The sequence below is a fragment of the Acomys russatus genome, chromosome 1 (assembly GCF_903995435.1).
Source record: "Acomys russatus chromosome 1, mAcoRus1.1, whole genome shotgun sequence".
NCBI classification, from domain to species: Eukaryota; Metazoa; Chordata; class Mammalia; order Rodentia; family Muridae; genus Acomys; species Acomys russatus.
Window position 1 is genome coordinate 85,685,711 of NC_067137.1, and position 27,026 is coordinate 85,712,736.

The 27,026-nt window shown below is 44.8% G+C and overlaps 1 protein-coding gene across 1 annotated transcript; it reads right to left on the reverse strand.

The window, feature by feature from the left end:
* Positions 1-1,116: 1,116 nt before the first annotated feature.
* Positions 1,117-18,502, reverse strand: Sgpp1 (sphingosine-1-phosphate phosphatase 1). The gene is made up of 3 exons (XM_051147642.1): positions 17,717-18,502; positions 4,767-4,856; positions 1,117-1,717 (listed from the first exon to the last, which is right to left on the reverse strand). Exons 1-3 carry the CDS (start codon positions 18,371-18,373, stop codon positions 1,166-1,168), a joined length of 1,299 nt encoding a protein of 432 aa, XP_051003599.1. The 5' UTR covers positions 18,374-18,502; the 3' UTR covers positions 1,117-1,165.
* Positions 18,503-27,026: the final 8,524 nt, after the last annotated feature.

Consider the following 27,026-nt stretch of genomic DNA (forward strand, 5'->3'; position numbering starts at 1 on the left):
TAAAGAATGGGGCATTAAAAATTAACAGTGGGAAATCCGATCCTTTTCAAATAATTTAGAAAAATGGCTTGTTTACATAGAAAGGGCGTACATTGTCTCATCTGTAAAGTTCAGTTACATCTCCACTCGCTGGAAATATTTACTTGTACTGTACACAGTGAAGACAATGTACATAAGATATTTATTGTTCCTATAACTTGTGACACACAGAAAAATACCTATAAAAATGGAAATACGTATCCACTTAGCTCTCCAATAAATTAGTGAGAAAATTTAGCTATTCCACATTTCTTTCCAAAGGAGGGGGCGGGGAGACTAAAAAGTTATGGGTCCTTTGCTTCTAACTCTGTTAGTTTGATATACCTATATATATATTTAAATTATCTGCCCGATTATGTGGCTTAAGATCGAATTAGAGTCTTACATTTACATCACAGTATACATGGTGTCTCTTAATTCGGCAAAAGAAAGGCACAGTTAGCAAGCAATAACATTCAGTACCTCAATTATCAGACTGATGACCAAAACAGTTGGGGGGCAGGGGGAGGAAGTACATTCAACACAGTGTAAAGAACTTTTAAAAAAAAAGAAAGAAAATTTCCGCAAAACTTGGTCCATTAAAAATGCCTCCCGTGTTCAACACCATGGATAACATGAGAGGGGTGGCAGTGTAGAGAGAGGCAGCACATCGGTATGTGGTGCGTGTGGACTCTGTCTGTAATTACCGATTCAACTAGGAAATGGCTCCCAGAGGAAACAAACGTTAAACCTAGTTGTTACTAACAATATGCCAGCACTAATTCTGAAAACGCAGGCACAACTGCATACCGTTATTGGCTTTTCAATACACCCCATTGTTCTTAGGTAAATAACCGTATATATAATATATACTAGATACACTAGTATACCTCAACGTACTAATGCGTACCATGTACCTTAATATATATTATGTATACCTGCAATTCGTAACAGCACAGAACTCTCCATTTTGTCAACAGTCTAATTCTCAGTACTGGAAGAGCTCCGCCCACCCAAGACAACACCCGGATGTGCAATGGTAAAATGCACTGGCTGCAGAACTTACTGATTTAAGTTAAGTTCTCCCAAAGCCTATTATTTTTAGATATAACTGGCAGCCTCCTTTCTTAGAAACAGTATTTCTCCATCATGAGATACCAATAAAGGAAAATATGTAGGGGATTAAGAGCGTGGTGGAGAAACCAACCATCCCGTAGGTCAGGTACCGGTAGGGCAGCTCCACCTCCATGTGCTGCCGTGCCTGGCGGATGTCATCGCACGGGATACTGAAGAGTTTACAGGACAGAGGAATGGCGATCTTCTTCATGATATCCCTGACGATGAGCACACATACCATTCCTATGACGACTCGTAATATGGCTTTTCCGAGCAGAGTTACAGTAAGGGGGGGGATAGCTAAGGGCAATGTGTGTAGAGGAGGGTCGAACAAGAGACCCAGCTGTTGAGCAGCGTGAGAGCCACAGGCAATCCCGGCGCCACTCCCCAGGATCTCGGCTGTGTCCCCTCGGGATGTGCTCCAGGTGTCCAGAGTGAAAGACAGGATGCCCAGAACTAAGTGAAAGCCGATGATGATGAGGGGGGCGTGTTTGTAAGTTTGGTTGAAGCTGTCGATCAGGTCCACCAACGGGTAGAGGATGAGTAAGATTAAGATGGTATACAGGAACCCAGCAATCACGTCCTGGGAAAGACAAAAGTCCAGTTAATGCAATGCTATTTTTGATGTTTAAGTTTTAAAACAAACCTTACAAACCGACCAGAGAATAGTACTGGAACTTGGGCTGCGGATATAGCCCTGTGGGTAGAGTGCTTGCTTAGCATGAGGCCTAGGCTTGATCCCCTAGCACTGGAAAAATCAATAGTGGGGCAAGCTCAGCATCCTAGCATTTGGGGAGTAGAGGCAGGAAGGTCAGAAGTTCAAAAGCTACAGGAAACCCTGGCCAAAAACCAAAACAAAATAAAAAGTTGTTTTTTAATTGCACTAAAAATTGTTTTAATGATCAAAAAAAAAGCATTAATTAACTAATTAGTTTTTTTGATAGAGTTTCTCTGTGTAGCCCTGGCTGTTCTGAACTCACTCTGTAGAACATGCTGGCCTTTAAATCAAGAGATCCACTGCCTGGTCAATAAAAAGGATTAATAAAAAACTGGTTATTGCCAGGTGGTGGCAGCTGTGCACGCCTTTAATCCCAGCACTTGGGAGGCAGAGGCATGCGATCACTGTGAGTTCCAGGCCAGCCTGGTCTACAGAGTGAGTTTGGGACAGACAAACAAGGCTACACAGAGAGACCCTGTCTCAACACCCACCCACCCACCCCACCCCCAAAACCCAACAAAAACAAAACCAGAAAAGGCTCAATTTTATCCCTACTCTTTCATTAAATACATGTACAATATATACAAACTGAATCAGGTTCTGACCAGTATGTCTGCTATTGTGATGTTTACATGAAGAAGCCTATATTTATTACTTAAAGGAATGATGTATGCTATGACAAAGTTTATGTCTTGGGAAGAAGACTAGAAACAACAATATTAGTAAGAGAACAAATATTATAGTTTTAGACAATTATAAGTGAGTTTAACACTAAAACGAAAGCCTCTGTCTTCTAATGTGTGTGTGTTAAAGAGCTGCGCGTTGGAGGCTAGTTTAGGCTACATAGGGAATTCTAGCCACCCACAGCACTGATGGCTCAGTGGTCAAGAGCATTGACAGCTCTTTCAGAAGACCCAAGTTCAATTCCCAGCACTTTCACACAAATAAACCTTTACAAAAATTGTATTTTAAGAAATTAAAATTGGGGGCTGGAGAGGTGGCTCAGAGGTTAAAGGCACTGGCCCCTCTTCCAAAGATCCTACGTTCAATTCCCAGCAACCACCTGGTGGCTTACAACCATCTATAATGAGATCTGGTATCCTCTTCTGTCATGCAGGTGTACATGCAGGCAGAACACTGTATATATAATAGATAATTCAAAAAAAAAAAAAAAGAAAGAAAGAAAAGAAAAGAAAAATCAATCAATCAAAAATGCCCAAAGTGAGCCAGGTGTGGTAGAGCACACTTTTAATCCTAGCACTCAGTGAGGCAGAGGCAGGCAGATCTCTGTGAGTTTGAGGCCAGGCTGTTCTACAAATTGAGTCCAGGACAGAGTAACCCTATCATGAACAAATAAACCAAAGTGTTTGCTCTTTGTTTCATATCAGTAAGAAAGTATGTCAAGTGCTGAGTGAAGTATTCCTTATAAATTATTTCTAGCACATTAATATTAATGAAGACAACTTAAACAGTGTTGTATCAGCATCTGTGAGCAGTCTGTGGGGTACAGTCTACCTACAGTCCATGCTTTTTTTTTTCTTTTTCTCTTTTTGGTTTTTCGAGACAGGGTTTCTCTGCATAGCCTGAGCTGTCCTGGGCTCACTTTTGTAGACCAGGCTGGCCTCAAACTCAAACTCAGCGGAGAGAAACCCTGCCTTGAAAAACCAAAGGGGAAAAAAAGAGTAAACATCTCAGAAATATCTGATCAATCACTACACATTTGGGTTTTTTGTTTGTTTGTTTCTGTTTGTTGACATAGGTCTCATTATGTAAACCTGGGCGGACTGTAACTCATGATGCAGACGAGACTTACTTACTTCCTTTCTTTTTGGTTTTTCGAGACAGGGTTTCTTTGTGTAGCCTGGCTGTCCTGGACTCACTTTGTAGACCAGGATGACTTCGAATTCACAGAGATCTGCCTGCCTCTGTCTCCCAAGTGCTGGGATTAAAGGCAGGCTTGCCATCTGTTTTTGATCTTTATTTCCAAGCTAATGAGATGCTGAGTGTGGAGAGACAAAGCACATAGCTGTGGTCTGACTTACATCCCAGGCTGGGGAGACGCTCAGCTGGTAAAGGTTAGGCTCACAACCAAAAATGTAAGAACTCACAGCCCATTGTGGGGTGACAGAAAGATGGAAGGCAATTCCAGTTTAGGATAAATGGAGATTAGAGACAGCTGACCACTCTTGAGAAAGAGAAGAAAAAGGTAAGAAAAAGATCATCAGCAGAGGCAGCGATGCAGGGACGCAGGCAAGAGAAGAGAGAGGCATCCAAGCAAAGCTTATAGCATTCCTGAAGCTTCTAGAAATTTCTCAGCATTGGAGGGAAAAGGGAAATACATGCCACAGGTCATTATGCTGGTAGTTCTGCCAAGTGAGAAATTCTTACAACTGTATTTTCTCATTCAGGTTTTAGGAGAAACGGTATTTCCTTTCTACCTCTCAAAGGTAGTTGCTCATGGGGAGCCAGTATTCCACTAATCTCCCTCGCCTTGTAAACATTTCACAACTAGTAATACTGTTGTTTACACAATGCCCCTCTTGACAACCTGGAACTTGACAGCCTGAGGGGAGTATCCCTTCCCCATTTCCCTCATTTCCTTTGAACCAATTCTCCTAAGAAGAGGCCCACCCAGAAAGACTAAGGTTGTGCCCCAGCCAACAGGGAGAAGACACACTCACCACCCGTCAAAGTAAAAAGCAAGTGAACTTGATAGCTGGCTTGGGCTCTGGCACACTCTTTTTACAAAGAAAAATTGTCTTGCTAAGCTACTTTTGCTGGTTCATGTGTTCATATGTGACAACAGATCATAAAACCACTTGACTTAAGTTTCTAAAATTTTCTGCGGTTGTCAGAAAAAAACAAAAAACAAAAAAACAAAAAGCCCGTATATATGAAGGGCACTTGTCCTTACCAGGATGGAATGCATTCCCATGTAGACCCTACTGATGCAAACTAGAGAGGTCCAGCAGGGGATGAGAACCAGCCCGTACACCAGAGGGTACTGAAGGAGAGACAACAAAAAATGTAAGTTAGATACAAACAAGAAAGCCAATCACCATGCAATAAAACCCTATCAAGAGCTGTATGCTTTCCACTCCCCGTTATTTTCCCAGTGCCTAACCACACATCACACATGGCAGACATTAACAAAATGCTTTTGCAAGGATCACATAGTTTTGCTTGTTTGTTTGCTTTTTGAGATGACATCTCTCTGTGTAGCCTTGATTGTCCTGGAACTAGATCTGTAGACAACGCACGCACGCGCTTTGTCTGCAGGTACACTTTAACCAAAGCTGGCATGCTTTCTCTCTCCCATTCAGAGTGGCTGCCATTTGCTTTGTTTTTGTTTTTTGTACTTTTTCGAGACAGGGTTTCCTTGTGTAGCCTTGGCTGTCCTGGACTCACTTTGTAGACCAGGCTGGCCTCGAACTCGCAGCAATCCTCCAGCCTCTGCCTCCCAAGTGCTGGGATTAAAGGCCTGCACCACCATGCCTGGCTATGGCTGCCATTTGCAGTGCGCAATGTGGTGTTCCTCCCCACTGGAGAGAGACACTTTGTGATTAGTTTTCTACTTCTGTGCTCTCCATTAAATTTCAAATGGCAATGAGAAAAATTTTGATGGGAATCAAGCACGGTAATTGCACACGCCTGTAATTTTAGCAACAGGGAAATAGAGGCAGGAGGATCACTATGAATTTGAGGCCAACCTGGCCTATATGATGAGCGGAAATACAGAAAGGAAAAAGGCACAAACAGGCTGTTCTTGGAATCAGCGACATCAGAGGGAAGAGCTGGCTTTGTGTCCTGAGGTTAGAAGGAAGAACAGGGCTCAGGGGACCACAATCGACTTGGAAAGAGCATATGGGGGGAGGGGTGCGCGCGCGAGCGCACTGATGACTTCAAGTTCCCGGATGAAATGGAAGATAGTGGTTGGTGAAGTAGCTAGAGTGCAAAGAGGTCTGAATTCCAATATTCAAAAGACTGAGGCAGGGGGATTGCTGCACTTTAGAGCCAGCCTGGTGTACATAGTGAGATCCTGTCCTTACATTTAAAGGGGAGGGGGGGACAACGGCGGGACAGAAGTACAAGTTAGTAAGAGTTTTACATCGTTTCCAAGTGCATGCAAATGTAGCCCAACAAATTATATGATGCCTCAGGTGATTTATCTCCTTATGGTGCTAGGGATGGAAGCCAGGACCTTTCCCATGGCAGGCAAGCCCGGCCTCCTGGTGCTGGGGCCATAGGTGTGTGCCACCACACCTACCTCTCCTAGATGGATTCGTTTGTCTGTTTAGTTAGTTTGTTTTGGTTTCCTGCGACATAGTCTCTCATTCAGCCCAGGCTGGCTTCAAACTCACTATGTAGGGACCAATAATCTTGAGTTTGGCTCCCCTGCCCGTACCTTACAAACAGTGGGATTACAGGCGTAAACTGCCAGCCTGGTTTAGGTACTTTTAATCTCATAGCACTGTTAACTTTTGTTGCATGGCCTTGATAACAGGGAAACCCAAGTCAACATTTCCTTCAGTTATTCTACAAAATGGTTTTATTCAGCCTGATACGCTTTCCTGACCGCTTATCACACATGATCAGAACTGTCTGGTACACTGTGGCGCCTTCAACTCACAGGCTTGAGAGGGAGTGAAAAGAGCCAACTGAATGACTTGCAATTAAAGCAATTTCAGAAACTGTCCTTAAAAATAATTCTTTTTTCTTTTCTTTCTTTTTTTTTTTTTTTTTGAGACACTAGGGACTGAACCAATGGCTGAATGCCAGAGAGCACTGTATCAGTGAATTCAACCCTTCTACGTACGATTTACATGTCTTCAGAATAACTGCAATATGGGACAAAGCAGGAGCAAAAACTCAGTTTTGGATTTTAGTATATACAGCCTCTAACAGACAGTTCAATGGTGTCACATTAAGGACGGATTTCTCTTGTTCTCCTATCCTACTAATGAAATGAAAATTGTGCTGTGTGGATCGCATGTCAGTATGTGAAAAATCACACACAATATACATGTTCATATACAGCAACTCAGCAATTCTAGGAGTCTATACTAAGGACAGAAGTGTGGGTAAGGGTTCACCTATTGAAACTGTCACAGGATGTTTACATCTTAGAAAGCTGAGGCAGGAGGATTACACAGTCAAAGTCTGGTATACATAGTAAGTAACTAGCAAGAACATGTCTTTAAAAGGAGAAAACAAAACAAAACAAAACAAAACAAAACAAAAAACAAAACAAAAAACAGCCAAGGCTAACACAGAGAGACCTTGTCTCGAAAAACCAAAAAAAAAAAAAAAAAAGTATACGCACAGGGTGGGGTGGGGTCAGCACAGTTATCTTTGTGGTAGGGCCTATGTACGGGCTGGTTCAGTCTACAGCACTGTGTAGGAATTAAACAGTTTTGTTTGTTTGTTTTTCAAGACAGGGTTTCTCTGTGTAGCCTTGGCTGTCCTGGACTTGCTCTGTAGAGACCAGGCTAGCCTTGAACTCACAGCGATCCACCTGCTTCTGCCTCCCGAGTGCTGGGATTAAAGGCGTGCACCACTACTGCCCACCTAGTAATTAAACAGTTTTACGACATGTTTCAGCCATAGAACATGTCTGGACATCATATGTACAAAGAAATCACATTGAGGAGCTAGCTCATGCCATGGTGGAGGCTCATAGGTCTCCAACACTCAGGCTGCAGATCCAAGGAAGAAGTTAGGTGTGGCTCCACTCTGAAGGGCTCTGCAGCCAAGTTCTCTCTCCTAGAGCAAGCCCAAGGACCTGAGTTCAAGACTTGGACAGAGGAAGAGAACTGACTCCCACCAAGTTGTCCTCTGACTTCTACAGAGACACAGGTATTCACAAACACACACACAATATAAATAAATAAATAAATAAATAAATACTTTTAAAAAGTTTTAGGGCTAGAGAGATGGCTCAGCGGTTAAGAGCACTCACCTCTGTTCCAGAGGACCTGAGTTCAATTCCCAGCAACCATATGGTGGCTCACAACATCTACAATGAGATTTGGTGCCCTCTTCTGGTATGCAAGTATATGTGCAGGCAGAACACTATATATGTAATAAATAAGTCTTTAAAAATATTTATTTTTAATTCCCAGCAGTCACATGGCAGCTCACAATCTGATGCTCTTTTGTGGTCTGAAGACATACAAAAGTCAGGTGATGGGCACACGCCTTTAATCCCAGTGCTTGGGAGCTAAAGGCAGGTGTCTGAGTTTGAGGCCAGGGCTGGTCTACAGAGTGAGTTCCAGGACAGCCAAGGCTACAAAGAGAAACCATGTCTCAAAATTAAATAAAAGCAGGATGTGGTGGTGCATGCCTTTAATCCCAGCACTCGGGAGGCAGAGGCAGGCGGATCGCTGTGAGTTCGAGGCCAGCCTGGTCTACAAAGCAAGTACAGGACAGCCAAGGCTACACAGAGAAACCCTGTCTCGAAAAACAAAAAATAAATAAATAAATAAAATTTAAAAATATTAAGTCAGTCTTTTGGCAGTCTCTAAATCATAGACACACACACGTCTGCAGAAAGCCGTCACTTCTTAGATTCTTGCAAGCCTGGGTTTCAGTCAGTGTTTATGCTTACTTTACCAATGCCTAAAAGTTGGGTGGGGTGGCGCACACCTTTAATCCCAGCACTCAGGGTGCAGAGGCAGGTGGAGTGCTGTGAATTCAAGGCCAGCCTGTTCTAGTGAGTCCAGGACAGCCAAGGCTACACAGGGAAACCCTGTCTCAAACAACAACAACAACAACAACAAAAAACCACCTCACAACTTTACTAATGCCTTCGGCTTCTCTAGAACTTCTACTTTAACTTCTGGTTCCGTCTATGGCGTGCAGACCCACAGTGTGACCCTAGAGGCATGCATGCTCGCACCACTCCTCTGACTATCACTATTTGAGTCCAGTGTGGACACTCGGCCCTGGCCAGGCAGATCTCATGACTGAAGACCGTCTCTGATGTCTGACTGAACTTGTAAATAACGTAGAGCTGGATGAGGCAGGCACACACGCATGTCTAGGCACGGAAGAGAGGTTGGGAGCAGGGATGACGGTGTAGCGTGGGCTTGGAGGCCGAATCTGGCTCCACAGTCTAGCTCCAAGCCCTCAGGAGGCCCAGCAGCAAGAGCTTTCTACTAAACGCCTCTGATGTTCTACAAACCAACTTCCTCTTTTTGCTTAACCTAGTCCTCCTCTCCCTCCTCCTCCTTCCCTTCCTCCCCCAACCCCCTCCTCCCCCTGCACAGCATGCATGCTAACACCTTTAGTTACAAACACCTCGGATACATTTTTTTTGTTTTGTTTTGTTTGTTTGTTTGTTTCTTGTTTTTTGAGTCAGAAAGGTTTCTCTGTGTAGCCTTGGCTGTCCTGGACTTGCTTTGTAGACCAGGCTGGCCTCGAACGCACAGCGATCCCCCAGCTTCTGCCTCCCGAGTTCTGGGATTAAAGGTGTTACACCTCAGATAGTTTTCCTTCTTTCTTTTTTGAAAAAGGGGCTCCCTTATGCAGCCCTGGTTGGCCTGGAACTAGCTATGTAGTAGGCTGGCAGCAGATTCAGAGATTGGCCAGCTTCTGCCTCCTCAATGCTAGGGTTAAAGAAGTGCTCCACCATGCCCACCTCACCATAGATATTTCTAAGATACCTACCTACTTTCTTTCTTACTTTCTTTTTTAAAGAAACCTTCTTTTTAAAAGAGACTATTTTCTCTGCCTATTCTTCGTGGCAGAGCGTCTCTCTGAACCTGGGGCTGTTTTTCTCAGATAAGTTGGAAGCCAGAAGAAAGCCTTAGGCATCCTGTCTCTGCTCCCATCAGGAGCTTGGGGTTACATGTATGCTCAGGGTGCCCAACCCGCTATGTGAGTGCAGGATCCAAAGTGTGGTCTTTTTGATTATGCAGCAACTGCTCTTAAATGCTGGGCATCTCTTCAACTCCCTAAGGCAGCCTCTTACCTCTCAGGTGTCAACTCTCTTTTTAAAAGATTTACTTATTTATTATATATAGTGCTCTGTCTGCATGTATGCCTGCACACCAGAGGAGGGCACGAGATCTCATTATAGACGGTTGTGAGGCACTATGTGGTTGCTGGGAAATTGAACTCAGGAGCTCTGGAAGAGCAGCCAGTGCTCTTAACCGCTGAGCCATCTCTCCAACCCCAGATTTCAACTCTTTAAATGCTGGCATGTGTGTGTGTTTCTCTCTCTGTATGTTTGTGTGTATGTGTTTCTCTATGCAGAGGCCAGAAGACAACCTTGGATGTTTTCTCAGGAGAGCTAGCTAAGTTTTGTAGGTCAGTCTCTCACTGGCCTGTCACCCACCAAGGGAACCACAGGCTTGTTGGGGTGAACTCTTTGTGTAAAGATTGTCCCTGTATATTCAAATGCGGATTTCTGTACTGCAGAGATCTGAGGACAGACCAGACTTTGGTATTGTTAAACATCGCCTGTCTCAATGCTTTGTAAACACACACACACACACCCCTTCGGATTGGTTTAATAAAGAACTGGACCACCGAACATAGTGGTGCATACCTTTAATCCCAGCACTGGGAGGCAGACACAGGCAGATCTCTGTGAGGTCCAGGCCAGCCTCGTCTACAAACAGAATCAAGGACAGCCAGGGCTCTGTGTAGCAGAGAAATCCTGTCTCGAAAAACCAAAAAGGAGGGGGGGAAAGCTGAACCGCCAATAGCAAAGGCAGGAGAGACAGGCAGGACTTCCAGAAAGAAAGGAACTCGGGTGAAAAATGAGGCTGAAAAGGAGTTGCCAGGCAGACACAGGAAGAAACAAGTGCCAGGACTGAGAAGAGCTAATAAATCACATGGCAGAGCGTAGATTAATATAAACAGGGCAGTTTAAGTTAAAAGCTAGTTGGGGAACAAGCCAAAGCTAAGGCCAAGCTAAATAATTAATAAAAAGTCTCTGTGTCACTATTTGGGAACTAGTGGTCCAGAGACTGTCCCATTTTACAGGCTGTCCAGAGAATCCCAGAGATCTACTTTCCTCTCTTCCCAGTGTTGGAATTATAGCTTGGACCATAACGCCTGGCATGGTGTTTGTTTTTTAAGATTGATTGATTGGTTCATGTTTTTCCGAGACAGGGATTCTCTGTGTAGCCTTGGCTGTCCTGGACTCCCTTTGTAGACCAGACTGGTTTCAAACTCAAAGTGACCCACCTGCCTCTGCATCCCAAGTGCTGGGATTAAAGGCCTGTGCCACCACCACCGGTTTAGGATTTATTTTTAATTAGTGTCTGTGTGAGAGCATATGCACATGAGTACAGTACTCTTGGGAACCAGAAGAGGGCACCAGATCCCCCGGAGCTGGAATTACACGTGGTTGTGAACTGACTGCCCATTGTACAAGCTGGGAAATGAACTTGGCTCCTCTTTAACAGCAGGATGAGCTCTTGTGCCAGGCCATCTTTCCAGCCCCTGCACCGGGCTTTGACACACACTTTACTGAGTCCTTAAATACTGGTGTATTAAGAGGTACTTTTGCTGGACCCTTCAGTCTTCTCATTGTGTGTCATCTTTGACAACAATATTCTATTCTCATGATTCTACTGGGGCACTTACGTGCTGGCACCAAATCTGTCCTCATCTGTCATGGAGAGAACTGCCTCCTTCATCGCTGCAAGTGGTTATTTTAAGATGTCAAAAGCACCAACTCCTCGGGGACCCTGAACTCTCAATACAAGATGCTTGGAGTTGTTTGACTGTTGTTTTGTTTGCCTCTTCACAAACAAAATGTGGACATAATCCTTTCCCTTTTTTTCCCTTTTTTTTTCTTAATGGAGGATCCAATAAGTCATCAAGTCCTGTCAATTCTATCTTTAAATCTATTAAATTCACTAGGTGTGGTAGTATATGCCTTTAATCCTAGAAAGACAAGAGGCAGGCAGAACTCTGAAAGAGTTCCAAGGCCAGTTTGTGACAGAGTAAGAATTCATCTCAAAAATAAATAAATCTATCAAATTCAAGATAAGCTTGGTGAAGCCTGGTTGTGGTATATGCCTTTAACCCCAGCACTTGGGAAGCAGAGATATGCGAATCTCTGAATTTGAAGCCAGCTGATCTACAGAGTGAGTTCCAGGACAGCCTGGGCTACAAAGAGAAACTCTGTCTCAAAATAATAAATAAATTTTTAAAAATCAAGGTTCAATGTTTACCTCACAAACTAGGTTGTTTATGCTTCATAAACCACACAACCACAAACAGAAAAAACAAAAATCAAAACAAGAATGGATCAGTCCCTATGAATTTTAGCTACAGATAGAAAAAAATTGAGATTCACGTAATTTTCGTGCCATAAAATATTCTTTTGGCTCTTTTTCAAGTTTGGTGTGTGTGGTTTTTTGAGACAGGGTTTCTCCGTGTAACCTTGGCTGTCCTGTACTCACTTTATAGACCAGGCTGGCCTCTGCCTCAGAAGTGCTGGCATTGAAGGCCTGGGCCACCATGCCCGGCTCTTTCTCAACTCTTTAAACTTGTGAAATCCACTCATACTTCACAGGCCATTAACAAAACAAAACAAAAAACCCCTAGCTGGATGTGGTGGCCCAGGACTAGGGAGGCAGAGGCAGGCGGATCGCTGTGAGTTCGAGGCCAGCCTGGTCTACAGAGTGAGACTCGAACAGCCACGGCTACACAGAGAAACCCTGTCTCAAAAAACAAAAACAAAAAGCAAAATTGGGGTACAGTAGAATGTCCATGCGTAGCACATGAGGGCCTGGGTTCAATCTCAAATTCCACCCAAAATCAAAACATACAGGACAAAAGCCCAGCAGCTACTGTTTGCTAGGGAGGGCTGATGTGTGTGTGTGTGTGTGTGTGTGTGTGTGTGTGTGTGTAGGGGGGCATATCTCTAGCACCTCTCCCTCCAGTTTGCAAAACCACCTTCCCTGCCCCCACCCAGTGATCTAGAACTTCCTTCCCTGGACTATAGGCAGAAGTCTCTTCCCAAGATATCATCCACTCATTTATTTATTTATTTAGTTAGTTTTTCAAGACAGGGTTTCTCCGTGTTAGGCTTGGCTGTCCTGGACTAGCTTTGTAGACCAGGTGGACTCGAACTCACAGCCATCTGCTTGCCTCTGCCTCTCATGTACTGGGATTAAAGGCGTGAGGCACCACGCCCAGTCATACTTATTTTCTAACATGTGCACAGCCTGCCATACTGCAGGATTATGAAGGACTGAAAAGTTATCTGGGGGGCTGGAGAGATGGCTCAGAGGTTAAGAGCGCTTCTACTGGCTGATCATCCAAAGGTCCTGATTTCAATTCTTAGCAATCACATGGTGGCTCATAACCATCTATAATTAGATAGGTGCCTTATTCTGGCATGTAGACAGAATGCTGTATACATAATAAAAAATAACTTTTTAAAAAAGAAAAGCTAGGAGCTGGAGAGATGGCTCAGAGGTTAAGAGCACTGGCTGCTCTTCCAAAGGTCCTGAGTTCAATTCCCAGCAACCACATGGTGGCTTATAACCATCTATGAGATCTGGTGCCCTCTTCTGGTGTACATGCAGGCAAAACACTGTGTATATATGATAAATAAATAAATCTTAAAAAAAAAGAAAGAAAGAAAAGCTATCTGTTAAGTCAAGGGTTATGTTGATTAAAGCTCTGTTTGTTTGTTTGAGACAGGATTTCTCCATGTAGCCTTGCCTGTCCTGGACTCACTTTGTAGATCAGGCTGGCCTTGAACACACAGCCATCTGCCTGCCTCTGCAGTGCTGGGTTTAAAGTGTATGCCACCAGGCGGGCTTTGATTAAAGCTCTTAATTCAGCTGGAGAATAAAAATATATAATTGACGTCTGGAGAGATGGCTCAGAGGTTAAGAGCAGTGTCTGTTCTTCCAAAGGTCCTAAGTTCAATTCCCAGCAACCACATGATGGCTCATAACCATCTATAATGAGATCTGGGGTCCTCTTCTGGCAGGCAGGCACACAGGCAGGTAAAACATTGTATACATAATAAATAAATCTTAAAATATATATATTTATCTATATAAAAATAAATAAATATAGCGAAAGAAATACACTTGTCGCCAGGTGTGGTGGCGCACGACTTTAATCTCGAAAAACCAATAAATAAATAAATAAATAAATTAATTAATAAAAACCACTTGTCACTACTCTCCGTTGATTTGAGCTCCTGTGTAAGGAGTATGTGGGAACCCGTACAAACTACTGAGGTAGCAGGAAGTTCCACGAGGCGCAGAAGATAGTCTATTGCATTTTTTTATCATTCATGATGCAAACAAAAAATGTAAAGTAACTAGAAATAAGCATCAATGTTTAATCTCTATAAGGAAAACTATGAAGTTTATTTGGGCACAATTAAAAAAAAACAAAGCATGGGTATTCCTGTCAGATTCATCGCTCGCAGACTCACTACTGCAAGGCTGTGAGTTCTCCACAAGTTAACTCACAATTTTATTGCAACTTCAATAAAGCTCAAAGTTCCTAATGGCAGTTAAAGAGGTGACTGTAAATATATATATTAAGAGTTGGGTATGGCGGCACAGACCTGTAATCCCAGCTACTTGGGAAGTGAGATTGGAGGATTCCAAGTTGGAGACTAGCCTGAACTACAGGGTAAATTCAATTCTAGTCTGGGCAACTTAGTAAGATCCTGTCTTCTCTGTGGAGCCTTGGCTGCTCTGGAACTCACTTTGTCAACCAGGCTGGATCCACCTGCCTCTGCCTCCCAAGTGCTGGGATTAAAGGAGTGAGCCATTACTGCTGTGAGTTCCAGGCCAGCCTGGTCTACACAGAGAAACTCTGTCTTGAAAAAACAAACAACCAAACAACACCAACAATAAAAGCAGTAAATATCCAGGCTCAGTGGTATGTACCTGGCACTCCAGTTCCTGAGTTAGCTCAAGTCTAGTTCAGTGTCAGCCTCAGAGTCATAATAAGATCCCATCTTAAAATCAAAACAAAACCCAATAAATAGAACAAGGAAATGAAAATATACATCCAGGGGATTTGATGCTCCTTTCTGAGCACCATGGGTACCTGCATACCTACATGTGTACGTACACACACACACACACACACACACTCAATCCTTTTTAAAAATAAAATAAAAATATATCAACCCAAGCATAGAGACAAGACACATGCCTGCCTGTAATCACAGTACTTGGGTGGCTAATATTAAAAAAAAAAAAATTTGGGGGTTTAGGATTGGCCTTCTCTATACTGAATTTCAGGCCAGCTAGGCTACACAATCAATCAATCAATCATTAAACAAACAAAAATCTAAATGGCCACCAACTAATGGAAGAATAAGTAATAATACATCATCTAATGAAACACTACTCACTAATAAGAAAGAACAAAGTCTTGGACACACACTACAACATGAACTTTAAAAAGCTGCTGGGGAGTTGAACTGTATTAAAAAAAAAAAAAAAAAAAAAAGTACACTCTAGGGGGAGCTGGAGAGATGGCTCAGTCAGTTAAGAGCAGTGACTGCTCTTCCAGAGGTCCTAAATTCAATTCCCAGCAACCACATGGTGGTTCACAACCATCTATAATGTGATCTGATGCCCTCTTCTGGCCTGCAGGGGTATAAGCAGGCAGAGCTCTGTATACATGACTATACATAGTGTATACATGATGAGTAATGAATAAATCTTAAAAAAGAAAAGAAAACCTTAAAAAAAAGTATGCTCTTGTATGAAACTGTTAAAAGGAATCTTAGAAATGCTAAGTGAATGCTGGGTGTTGGCGGCTCATGTCTTCAATCCCAGCACTCAGAAAGCAGAGGAAGGCAGGTGAATTTCTGATTCCCAGACCAGCCTGGTCTATAGTTTCAGGACAGCCAGGGCTACACAGAGAAAATCCTGTCTCACCACTGCCCCCTCCCCTGCCAAAAAAACAAAACAAAAACCTAGATGAAAAAAGCCAGCTCCAATAGGCTAGTGCATGTTTCCTCTACTATGAAAAGTTCACAATAGGAAAATCTATATACATAGAGATGTATTTGAAATGAGATGATTTCTATCACCCTGTCTAGCTGCAATTACAATTCCAAAGCCTGTATGGTGTGTGAATGTTGAATTAAATACAGTAGGTTGCGTATAGTCCCTGTTTGAAGCCAACCTTAGATACAAAGTGAGTTCCAGGCCGGCCAGACCTACACCGTGAGGCCCTGCCTAAAACCAAACAAAAGAGCCGGGCATGGTGGTGCATGCCTTTAATCCTAGCACTCGGGAGGCAGAGGCAGGCGGATAGCTGTGTGTTCGAGGCCAGCCTGGTCTACAAAGTGAGTCTAGGGCAGGCAAGGCTACACAGAGAAATCCTGTCTCAAAAAAACAAAACAAAACAAACAAAACACCTTGAATATAAACTTAGCCTGATCATTCAAGTGGCCTTCAAATGTTAGAATATTGATAGCTACACCCCATAAACAATTCAGCAGAGCTATTTCCAGACTTCCTGTTAGCATGTGTTCTGAATGAAGAGCAAAAGTAACCTCTCCCTCTCTCTCTGACGGCTGTGTTAGCAGCACAGCTACTCAGGAAAGACGCAGTAGAGAGTCCCCCCATCATGAAGACAAACAGCCGCTACATGCACATAGTAAACAGCATGCCAAAGACACGATAATCTCACTTTCTGGAATATTTAGATCAGATGGGAATTTCTAGATTTTTTTTCCCACCCCAAATGGGCAGCACTGTTTTGCAAGCCAATTGTGGCATGTATCACCAGGGGTTAAACGGGAAAGAACTCTCTCTGTGTTAATCTTCCTTCCAAATTCCATCATTCTTCCTGGGTACATGCCTGCCTTCTGTTACTATAGAAGAGATGCACTGCACAGTAGAGGGGCCGGGGATGACACAGGCAAGATTTACCGGTACTGAAACTCACTGTGTGTTAAGTAAGGCTACAATGGAGTTTTACAATACAGTTGGCATGTCTCAATTTTGTGCAATGAAAGGGCGTTAAAAAGAAGCAATGAGTTTCCTCAGAGTACTAAGAGACCGGTCTGAGAAATTAACAAGCCATACAATTTAAGACAGATAAAGCCAGGCCAGTACTCTAATAATTTGGCTTGTATGTGGAAGATAATTAGATTGTAAACTCAAGTATCTCCTGCAAACCCTAGGGAGCTCAAAATACGGAAGCCAAAAGAAGCACGCAAAATAAAAAATGACTTCCGTTAAAAACCCCTCGATGGTCAAGTTGCCTCTGATGTCACATACCATTATAATCTATCCAACACCTTTGCACGACAAAGCCCTGCATGGTTAGTTACTGACATGGTAACAGTGGAGGAACTAACAACTGGTTCTGTGAGAGAGAGAGAGAGAGAGAGAGAGAGAGAGAGAGAGAGAGAGAGAGAGAGAGAGAGAGAGAGAGAGAAAGTGAGTGAAGGCAGTGCCTCAACAAATCAGCAACCAATTCCTTAAAACCGAACTCACCCTACTACTTTACCTTTCGGCTTTTAAGTGCCATCGCTTTACTGCTTGGAACGTGCCTGTGTCACATTGACACTGCTGCTTTGAAAACACTGTCAAGCAAAGACTTAACGACTTTACATCGGAAACACCGTGCACTGCAGTGAATCTGGGTCTTAGTTACCAAGTGTTTCGGGGTTAGGTGTCTAAGAAACTATATTTAACTGTATTAAAATACAGCTTAGTGGTTAAGATCCTAGATTCCATTAATTCATTTTCTAAAACTCTGACAGGGCCTGCTTGTGGATACTATGCGAATCCGTGGGTAGGGGTTTCGGACTGATAGAGGCAAATTAAAAAAAAAATAAAAATAAAAAGTACAGACAGCATTGGGAACTCGTCCGTCAAGCCGAGCAGAGCAGCGTACCTGCCAGCGGCCGTAGGTGAGCAGGACCAGAGAGATGGGGATGGCTGTGCCGGACATAGCATGCGTGGAGGGCATGCTGTACTCCGAATTGTAGAAGACCTCCAACTTGACAACAGGCGGCGAGGCCGGCCGCGGCCAGCGAATGATGTCCTTGGTGCACTGGCCCAGGTACATGACCAGCACCCAGATGATCACCAGCCTCCGGCCCACAAAGGGGTCGAGGTTCCAGATCCAGAAAGGAAAGAAGAAGATGTAGAAGAGCTCGTTGCCTAGTTCGGTGCCAAAGCAGAACAGGTAGTAGAGCGGCCAGTTGTTCACTATGACTGGCTCGCCTTCCTCGCCCGTCAACGAGTTACGGCGCAGCGAGCCCGCGCGGCGGGGCCCAGCCGGGCCCGGATCGGCCGCCAGCCCGTTGCGCACGCCGTTGGGGGCGCCGCAGCAATCGGGCTTAGCCGGGCTGGGGTTGCGCTCCGCGCCCGACTGCGGTCCCCGTCGCCGGGGGTCTCCCGCGGCCCCGCGAACCTCGGTCTCCGCATCCTTGTCCGCCGCCGGGCTGCCGAGCGGCGCCTCCACCCCACACAGACGCTGGAAGCTCGCCACCCGCTGCGGCTCCTGCAGACTAACTGCCAGCTGCGCCAGCCGCTGCCCCAGGGACATGGTCACGGGCCACTCGAGAATTGATCCGGCCACGCGCTCCCCGCTAGCCACAGCCACCACGGCCACTAGCTCGACTCGTTCGAGGCTGCCGGCGACCGCGCCAACAGGCCGCAGCGGCCGCCGCGCGCGCCCTGCGCCTCGCGCGCCCCTCCCCTAGCGCGCTCCCCGCCCCGCGCGCTCACGGCGAGACGCGCCGCGTGCGCAGCCCGGAGCTGTCCTCGAAGCTCCGCCTTCCCGGTCTCCTAGGCTGGTTCCCTGCGGGCTGCTGCACTAAGAACTGTGAGGTCCTGGGCAGGGCTGGTGATCTGACCCAGGAGCCGCAGGTTTTATTGTCCTGGAATTGATTAGGGCATGATGAATAGAGGTAAAGTAACCCGCCGCGCAACCGGAATCGTCCGACACGTGTCATTAATTAGCAAACAGTTTCAAAGCTGTCTCGGATGGTTGATGTCCGGGAAGCCACGTGCCAATTGACCAGAAGTGGCAAGATTAGAAAGAGTGTAGATCTCCAGGACAGAGCCTGGGTGTGTGTGATCGCTGACACCATTGTGGTCTGCAAGAGAAAAGCCAGTCGCCTACAAAGTCAAACCAGGCTGTTCCTCATCTCACGTGTATCTTAAGTGAACTTTAGTGTAAAATTTCCTTAATAAATTCTAACGCCTAGCAGGATTGCATGGAGCACATAAGTAGTGGGTGAACTTGTTTGTCTGTCTGTCTTTCTTTTTAACCAGGATATCATCTAGCCCAGACTGGCCTCAACTAGTTAAGGCTGGTCCTGAACTCCCAATCCTCCAGCAGTAGCCTCCTAAAGTCTCAGATTACACGTGTCACCATGTCAGGCTTGAACTTTGAATTTGATTGACACCGAATATTTTTTTATTGCATATGAGTGTTTTATCTGCAGACGAGGGCATCAGATCTCATTGTAGATGGTTGTGAGCCACCATATGGTTGCTGGGAATTGAACTCAGGACCTCTGGAAGAGCAGGTGACACTCTTTAACCACTGAGCCATCTCTCCAGCTCCCTGACACCGAATCTTAACTTCTCTGTCTTGCAAGCCTTACAAACTTGACTTCTAGATGTAACTGGTTTTATTAAAAGATTTCAAAGTTTTAATCCTAGGAAGTTATTTCAGGTAAGGCAAATGAATGTCTATAATTAAAGAGTGAACTACTTCCAAGAAACAGGCTGGAAAATGTTCCATACTGCTAAGTCATTAGAAATATTTTCATTTCTCAAGAAAGTCTGCTTCCAATTCCTTCCACTCTGCTTGCTGAACTCATAGAAAGAGGAACTCATTTCCCCACCCTCACATTGCTGGTGGTTTGGAGAGGTGAGGTGGCACTTGCCTGTTACCTCGGCGCTATAGAGGCTGAGTTGGGAAGAGTTGGAGGTTGAGGCTGGCTGGGGCTACGTAACAAGATACTGTATCAAAATAAAGACGTGAAAGCACTGACAGCCTAGTGACGGAGACAAAGTATGAGAGAAGCAACACTGGGCCTGTAGAATGCATACAAAGTAGCCACTGTTTGCTGAGGGTGTTACTGTTTATCTAGCAGGCAGGAAGCGCTAAATTCAATCCCTGTGTCAACACACAAACACACAGAGTAATGAGACTAGTTGACGTTTCTGAAGAATATAGACCATCATTATAAACTTCAGCATTTGGTGAAAATAATTTATAAACTGGTTGTGGTGGCGCAGGCCTTTAATCCCAGCACTCGGGAGGCAGAGGCAAGTGTATCACTGTGACTTTGAGGCCAACCTGGTCTACAAAAATGAGTCCAGGATAGCCAGGACTGTTACACAGAGAAATCCTGCCTCAAAAAAACAAAACAAAACAAGAAAAGAAAATAATTTATAATAAACCATTCTGTGCTGGCCAGGAACTTGCTGTGTAGACCAAGGTAAGATTCTACTGTGTCCGATTTCCAAGTGCTGAGTTAAGAGCTGTTCACTACAACTGGGCATTTTGTTTTGACACCTTAGACCACAAATTGTAGGGTTACAGGATGAACCATCACACATAATTGTGTGTTTATATCTTAATGTTGTAATATTGATAAATATAGAGGCCACAAAACAAATCTGATATGAAGAGATTTGTTGTGTGGAGGAGGCAGAGAGAGAGAGACTGTGGGAGGGAGAGAGATAGGGAAGAAGGGGGTGGGTGGGCGCCCAGACACCAGGAGGGGAGGGGGTAGGGGGAAGGGAGGCTGTTGGATCCGCTTGTGAACTAACACTTACTATGTAGCCTGGATGCCCTGGAATTTAGCTATGTAAACCAGGGTGACCTCAAACTTGTAGCTATCCTCCTGCCTCTGTCCCAGGAACACTATCTTTGATTTCTATATCTGAAGTGCCTAACATAAATATGGAATAATTGAAGGAATACAAATGAATGTACGAACTTAAGCCATTCCTACAAGCTGGGTGTGGCTTCGCATGCCTGTGATCCCAGCACTTGGGAGGTGGAGGCAGGACAATCCAAAGTGTTTTTAAAGGATAAAAAATTGGGGAAAGAGGCTATTTCAATCTTTTTTTTTTTTTCCCCGAGACAGGGTTTCTCTGTGTAGCCTTGGCCATCCTGGACTCACTTTGTAGACCAGGCTGGCCTCGAACTCACAGTGATCCGCCTGTCTCTGCCTCCCAAGTGCTGGGATTAAAGGCGTGCGCCACCACGCCCGGCTGAGGGTATTTCAATCTTAACGATTCCTGTAGACATGGAGACAGACAGTTTGGGTTTAGCAGCACAGGCCTTTAGCAGGGAGTATCTGTGTGTTGGTTACTGTGGGTTTTGGAGCTGAATGCAAGGACCTTGTCTAAAAGAAAGGTCTTTTGTAGCTTTTTTTTTTTCTCTAGACAGAATTTCTCTGTGTGGGTTGGCTGTCCTGGACAGCCTTTGTAGATCAGGCTGGCCTCGAACTGACAGCAATCCACCCCCCACTCCACACCTCCCTCTGCCTCCCTGAGGGCTGGAATTACAGGCACGTGCCACCACGCCCAGCTTCTTCTGTAACTTTTGTTTGACCACATGCTTGTACATTCTTTTTCTGTCTCAAATACAGTTCTCCTAAATTCTGTCCGAATTGCTGTCCCAAATCCTACTCCTTCGCTATCAGGAACAAGCGCGTTTTGCAGTGACTCTCCTGGGCCTGTGTATTCCACTGCGTTAGAGCGGTTGAACAAAGGCGACTTTTGTAGTGAGGTCTTGGATACATTGTAAAAATCTGTGCTCTGTAGTCTCTGCTGGCATGAAGAGAAAACACTTCCAGAAATCTGTGGAAATTTAAATGGCAATTGGAAAGGTCCGTGTGTTTCATTTACTTTAGAAGATATTTAACTCCTTAAATACACGTTCTGATGGCTGGTGAGAAAGCTTGGAGCAGATAGTACCTGCTGCCAAACGTGAGAATCTGAGTGAGTTCAGTCCCAGGGAACAGAGAACAAACTTCTAGAGTTTTGTTTTGTTTTCTGACTTCTAACCTATGCATACAGATTAAATGTAAATTTTCATTCATTGACGATCTTTAAATTGTTGAGGTCTACAGAATGCTGTGAGGCTTGAGAACAGCCTGAGGAGTTCACCTGAGGGAGGGGGTATGAAATCTCACCGTAAGGAAACCTAAAAATTTTGCTAAGGATTTAGACTTTGGTTTGTTTGTTAGAGACAGGGTTTCTCTGTATAGCCCTGCCTGTCCTGGAACTTGTTCTGTACACCAGGCTGGCCTCAGAAATACAGTTCTGCTTCTTGAGTGCTGGGATTAAAGGCGTGCATTTCCATGCTCTGCTAAAGACCCACACTTAGTTTTTGGGTGTTGGAAAGAAATATTGTTCGTATTGCACAATGAAAATCTCTCTCTCTCTCTCACTCACACACACAGATTGAGGCAGGAAGTTCACTTGGTGGTTGTTGTTGTTTTGTTTTGTTTTTGTTTGGTTGGTTTGGTTTTTCAAACCTGGTTTTCTCTGTATAGCCTTTCCTGTCCTGGACTCACTTTGTAGACCAGGCTGGCCTCGAACTCACAGAAATCCTCTACCTCTCGAGTGCTGGGAATAAAGGCGTGTACCACCACACCAGGCAAGATTGACAAGTTTTATTTCTTTTTTCTTTTTTTGGTTTTTCGAGACAAGGTTTCTCTGTGTAGCCTTGGCTGTCCTGGACTCACTTTGTAGACCAGGCTGGCCTCAAACTCACAGCGATCCGCCTGCCTCTGCCTCCCGAGTGCTGGGATTATTTTCACAGAGAGAAGCCTTTTTTAAGAGGGAAGGGAAAGTAACTAGCTGATTTCTGACTCAGGCAGACAAACAGCAGCAGATGTCCTTGCAGGTGTGATTTTGAAGAGAATAGGGGGAAGAGGGGCTGGAGAGATGGCTCAGAGGTTAAAAGCACTGGCTGCTCTTTCAAAGGTCCTGAGTTCAGTTCCTAGCTACTGCAGGGTGGCTCACAACCATCTATAATGAGATCTAGTGCCCTCTTCTGGCCTGCAGGCGTACATGCAGATAGAACACTGTATGCATACATAAATTTTTTTTTTTAAGAGGATGGGGTTGTGGTGGTGTCTGTGTTAGAATGGGCTAGGATGTGGTGGTATGCTACAAAGCGAGTCCAGGACAGCCAAGGCTACACAGAGAAACCCTGTCTTGAAAAACAAAACAAACAAAACCAAAAAAACAGACAAGTGTAGATGTGGTCTATAAAGGGAGTCCAGGACAGTCAAGGCTACACAGAGAAACCCTGTCTTGGACAAAAATGTGGCCGAGCGTGGTGGCACATGCCTTTAATCCCAGTCTGTCTAGGACAGCAGAGGCTGCACAGAGAAACCCTGTCACGAAAAACAAACAAACAAAAAACAAGAGTAGATGTGGCCCTAAGACAGCTGCATTACCAAGGAGCAGCCCATCATGGATGACAGGTCACAAAGCTGGAACCCGGAGCACACTGCACAGCCTGCAGGCAGTTCAACAGCTTGGAGAGTGACCCTTGTGACCTTTTTAGGCGTCTTAGTTATTCTAAACCCCTCCCAGGTGGCTCAGCTGATTTTGCTTCTCTTAGGCAGCTGGTTTGGCCTGGGATTTCTTTGCCTCTCAGCTTCTTTTGCTTACTCTAGTGTGTGTGGGGGGGCGGGTGGCTAGTGAATTTGATTAGTTTCAGGGACTTCCTAAAGCTATTTTGAGTTGTTTACCTTGCTTCAGGATCTTTCTGCAGAATGGAATTTTTCAATCCTTACAGGAAAACTGATAGACAGCTATGAAACATTAAATAAAACCAGAGCCCGAGGAGGCTAGCTTATAACGAGCAAGGGCCTAATCAAGAACATCAACAGTGGCTCACACCTATAATCCCAGCACTCGGGTGGCAGAGGCAGGTGGATCTCTGTGAGTTTGAGGCCAGCCTGGTCTACAAAGTGAGTCCAGGACAGCCAAGGCTACACAGAGAAACTCTGTCTCGAAAACAAAAACAACAACAAAATCTTTCAGGTGTCTGTGTCTTTTTGTTAATATGATAGCGGTGTAAATAACCACTGCATGATGACAGACTATTAATAGTAAACATCTGTAGCCCTTTTATTTTATGCAACATTGATTCTCGGCTCTGAGGGGTAAAAATTTACATACGAAGATAAAATGTTGACTGGGTGTAGCAGTGCATCCCTTTAGCTCAAAAAGTTGGGAGGCAGAGGCAGGTGGAACTGTATGAATTTGAGGCCACCCTGGTCCACAAAGCAAGTTCCAGGACATATAGACAGGGCTATTATACAGAGACTGAAACCCAGTCTCAAAAACTAACAACAAACAAAGATAAAATGTTTTGAATTAGCCGGACATAGTGGCGCACGCCTTAATCCCAGCACGCGGGAGGCAGAAGCAGGCAGATCGCTGTGAGTTTGAGCCCAGCCTGGTGTACACAGTGAGTCCAGGACAGGCAAGGCTACATAGAGAAACCATGTCTTTTTTTTTTCTTTTAATTATTTGTTTATTTATACAGTGCACATTAGATCACATTATATATGGTTGTGAGGCACCATGTGGTTGCTGGGAATTGAACTCAGGACCTCTGGAAGAGCAGCAGTCAGTGCTTCTTAATGGCTGAGCCATCTCTCCAGCCCCGAAATCCTGTCTCTTAAAAAAAAAAAAAAAGTTTTGAATTAAATTATCTTTAAAATTCAAAAAGGTCACTAAAGTGGTGAGTAATGTTGCAGTAGAGAGAACCTGTGACCCTAAGACCTGCAACTTCTCAAAAGTTTAAGTCAAAATGACTTGACTTCAGAGAGAGAGGAATGAGCAAGAAAAAGAAACAGGCTTGGGGAGAGGGACAGGAAGGACAGTGTGACTGAAAGATAAAAGGTTGGCTGGGCAGGAGTGGGGGTGAAAAGTTACTTAAAATTGTAGATGTAGCTGGGCAGTGGTGGCACACACCTTTAATCCTAGCACTCGGGCAGCAGAGGCAGGCAGATCGTTTTGAGTTCAAGGCCAGCCTGGTCTACAAAGTGAGTCCAGGACAGCCACGGCTACACAAAGAAACCCTGTCTTGAAAAATCAAAGAAGAAAAAAGAAAAAAAACCAAACCAAACCAACAAAAAGAATGATAAAAGGTTGGTCTGAGCCCACTTCTGGGTTTGAAAACTTACCAGACCCACCAATTCCTGGGCTTGGCTTGAAATCCCAGAAATCTTCACCCTGGGAAGTTCCACGTGCCACCCCTAGCCCTGCCCAAGAAACCCTATATAAAGCCTGCCTCCTGCTCAGTTCTCTGCTGCTGCTTGCCCAAGCAGAGGCAGCCGCTCACTTCTTTTCCCTCCCAATAAATCGTTTGTGTGAGGACTGTTGTGTGGTGTGACTTTGTGGTAGTCCTTGGCTCCTGACTGCCAGGAAACCATTCTCCTCAGAGCTCCAACACATCGATGGGATATAGTTAAGCCCTTTACCCCCAGGCCAGGCTGTTCTCGGTGAGTTCTCTTTAGAGGGCTGCTCTCACATGGTTCAGAGGGCTCAAAGTTAGGCATGGTGGAAGAAACAAACAAGTTTGGCCAGTAAGCAGTTGGTTTCTTTTTTTTTTTTCTTTCTTTTTTTCTTTTCCTTTCTCCTCTCTCCTTTTCCATCATCCCCAAGTCGTGTTCCCCCCCCCCCCCCCCCCCCCCCCCCCCCCCCCCCCCGCTGAGAGCATTTCTCTATGTTCACCAGGCTGGCCTAGCCTTCCTCTGCCTTCAGCCTCCTAAGGGTTGGGATTCGGGCACACACTACCATACCGGGTGCATTTTGTTTGTCTTGGTCAATGGAGATGAACAAGTAGAACTGGCCAAGTTCCAGGCTTGGTAGGACTTGGAAGTGTCTGTGTCGTGAGTTCTCCACAAGGCATCCCTGCATCTTGGGTGAGTCTCACCAGGAAGGCCACATCCTCCTAATAGGTATTCTCAGAAACTGGAGAGTAAAAGGGTTTCCTCCCAACAGCGCCAAACAGAGATCGTCTTTCACCACCCCAGATTCCTGTTAGAACTAAAACGTAGGCCTCAGCAATTCAAAACACTTCTCAGATGGAGAGTTGCAGTGCACGCCTTTAATCCCAGCACTGGAAAGGAAGAGGCAGGCAGATCTCTGTGAGCTCAAGACCAGCTTTGTCTACACAGTGAGTGAGTTCCAGGACAGGCAGGCCTTTCTGGTGAGATCACCACAAAACAAAACAAACAAAACAAAACCACCACCCTCACACACACTAAAATGCCTAGAGGGTGTGATGGCCTGCCAGCACTCCCACCACAGGGGAGGCCGAGAGGAGGAATCCTTGGAGCACACGGGTTAACTAGATTAGCCAAGTCTTCCAGCTCCGGGTTCAAGTGAGAGACTTTGCTTCAGTAAATAAGATGGTGAGTGGTTAAAAAACAAAACAAAACAAAAACAAAAAGCCAGCCTCTGGCGTTCACATGCAAACACACACATATGCATACACACATGCACATAAACACACATGGAAACCACCATATATGTACACATGACAAAGGAAGGGGAAAAGAAAAGGAAAGGAAAGTCTTCATAGTTTTTGGAGGTAAAACACAACCCCTGCTGGGCGTGGTGGTCCACGCCTTTCATCCCAGCACTCGGGAGGCAGAGGCAGGCGGATCAGGCGGATTGCTGTGAGTTCGAGGCCAGCCTGGTCTACAAAGGGAATCTGGGACAGTCAAGGCTACACAGAGAAACCCTGTCTCAAAAAACCATTAAAAAAAAAAAAAGACACAACCCCTATTTGGGTTTCATTTTAACACCTGGGATTAAACATGTTTTCATACACCCATATTCTCTTTTCAAGGTTTGTTTGAGTAGTTTGTTTTTCTGTCTGCTAGGTATTGGCAGGCTCTTTTTTGTCTGTCTTTCTTTTTTAAAAAAATTTAATTAATTTATTCAGAATACAACTCAGTTGTTATCCCATCACATGTATCCTCCCGTTCCTCCCTCCCTCCTGCTTTTTCCCCTCCCCTAGGTCTATGACCAAGGGGGACCTCCTCCCCCACTATATGGTCATAGGCTATCAAGTCTCATCTTGGTAGCCTGCTTATTCTTTCTTTGAGTGCCACCAGGCCTCCCCACCCAGAGGAGGTGGTCAAATATGGAGCACCAGAGTTCATGTCAGAGTCAGTCCCTGCTCTCCACATAAC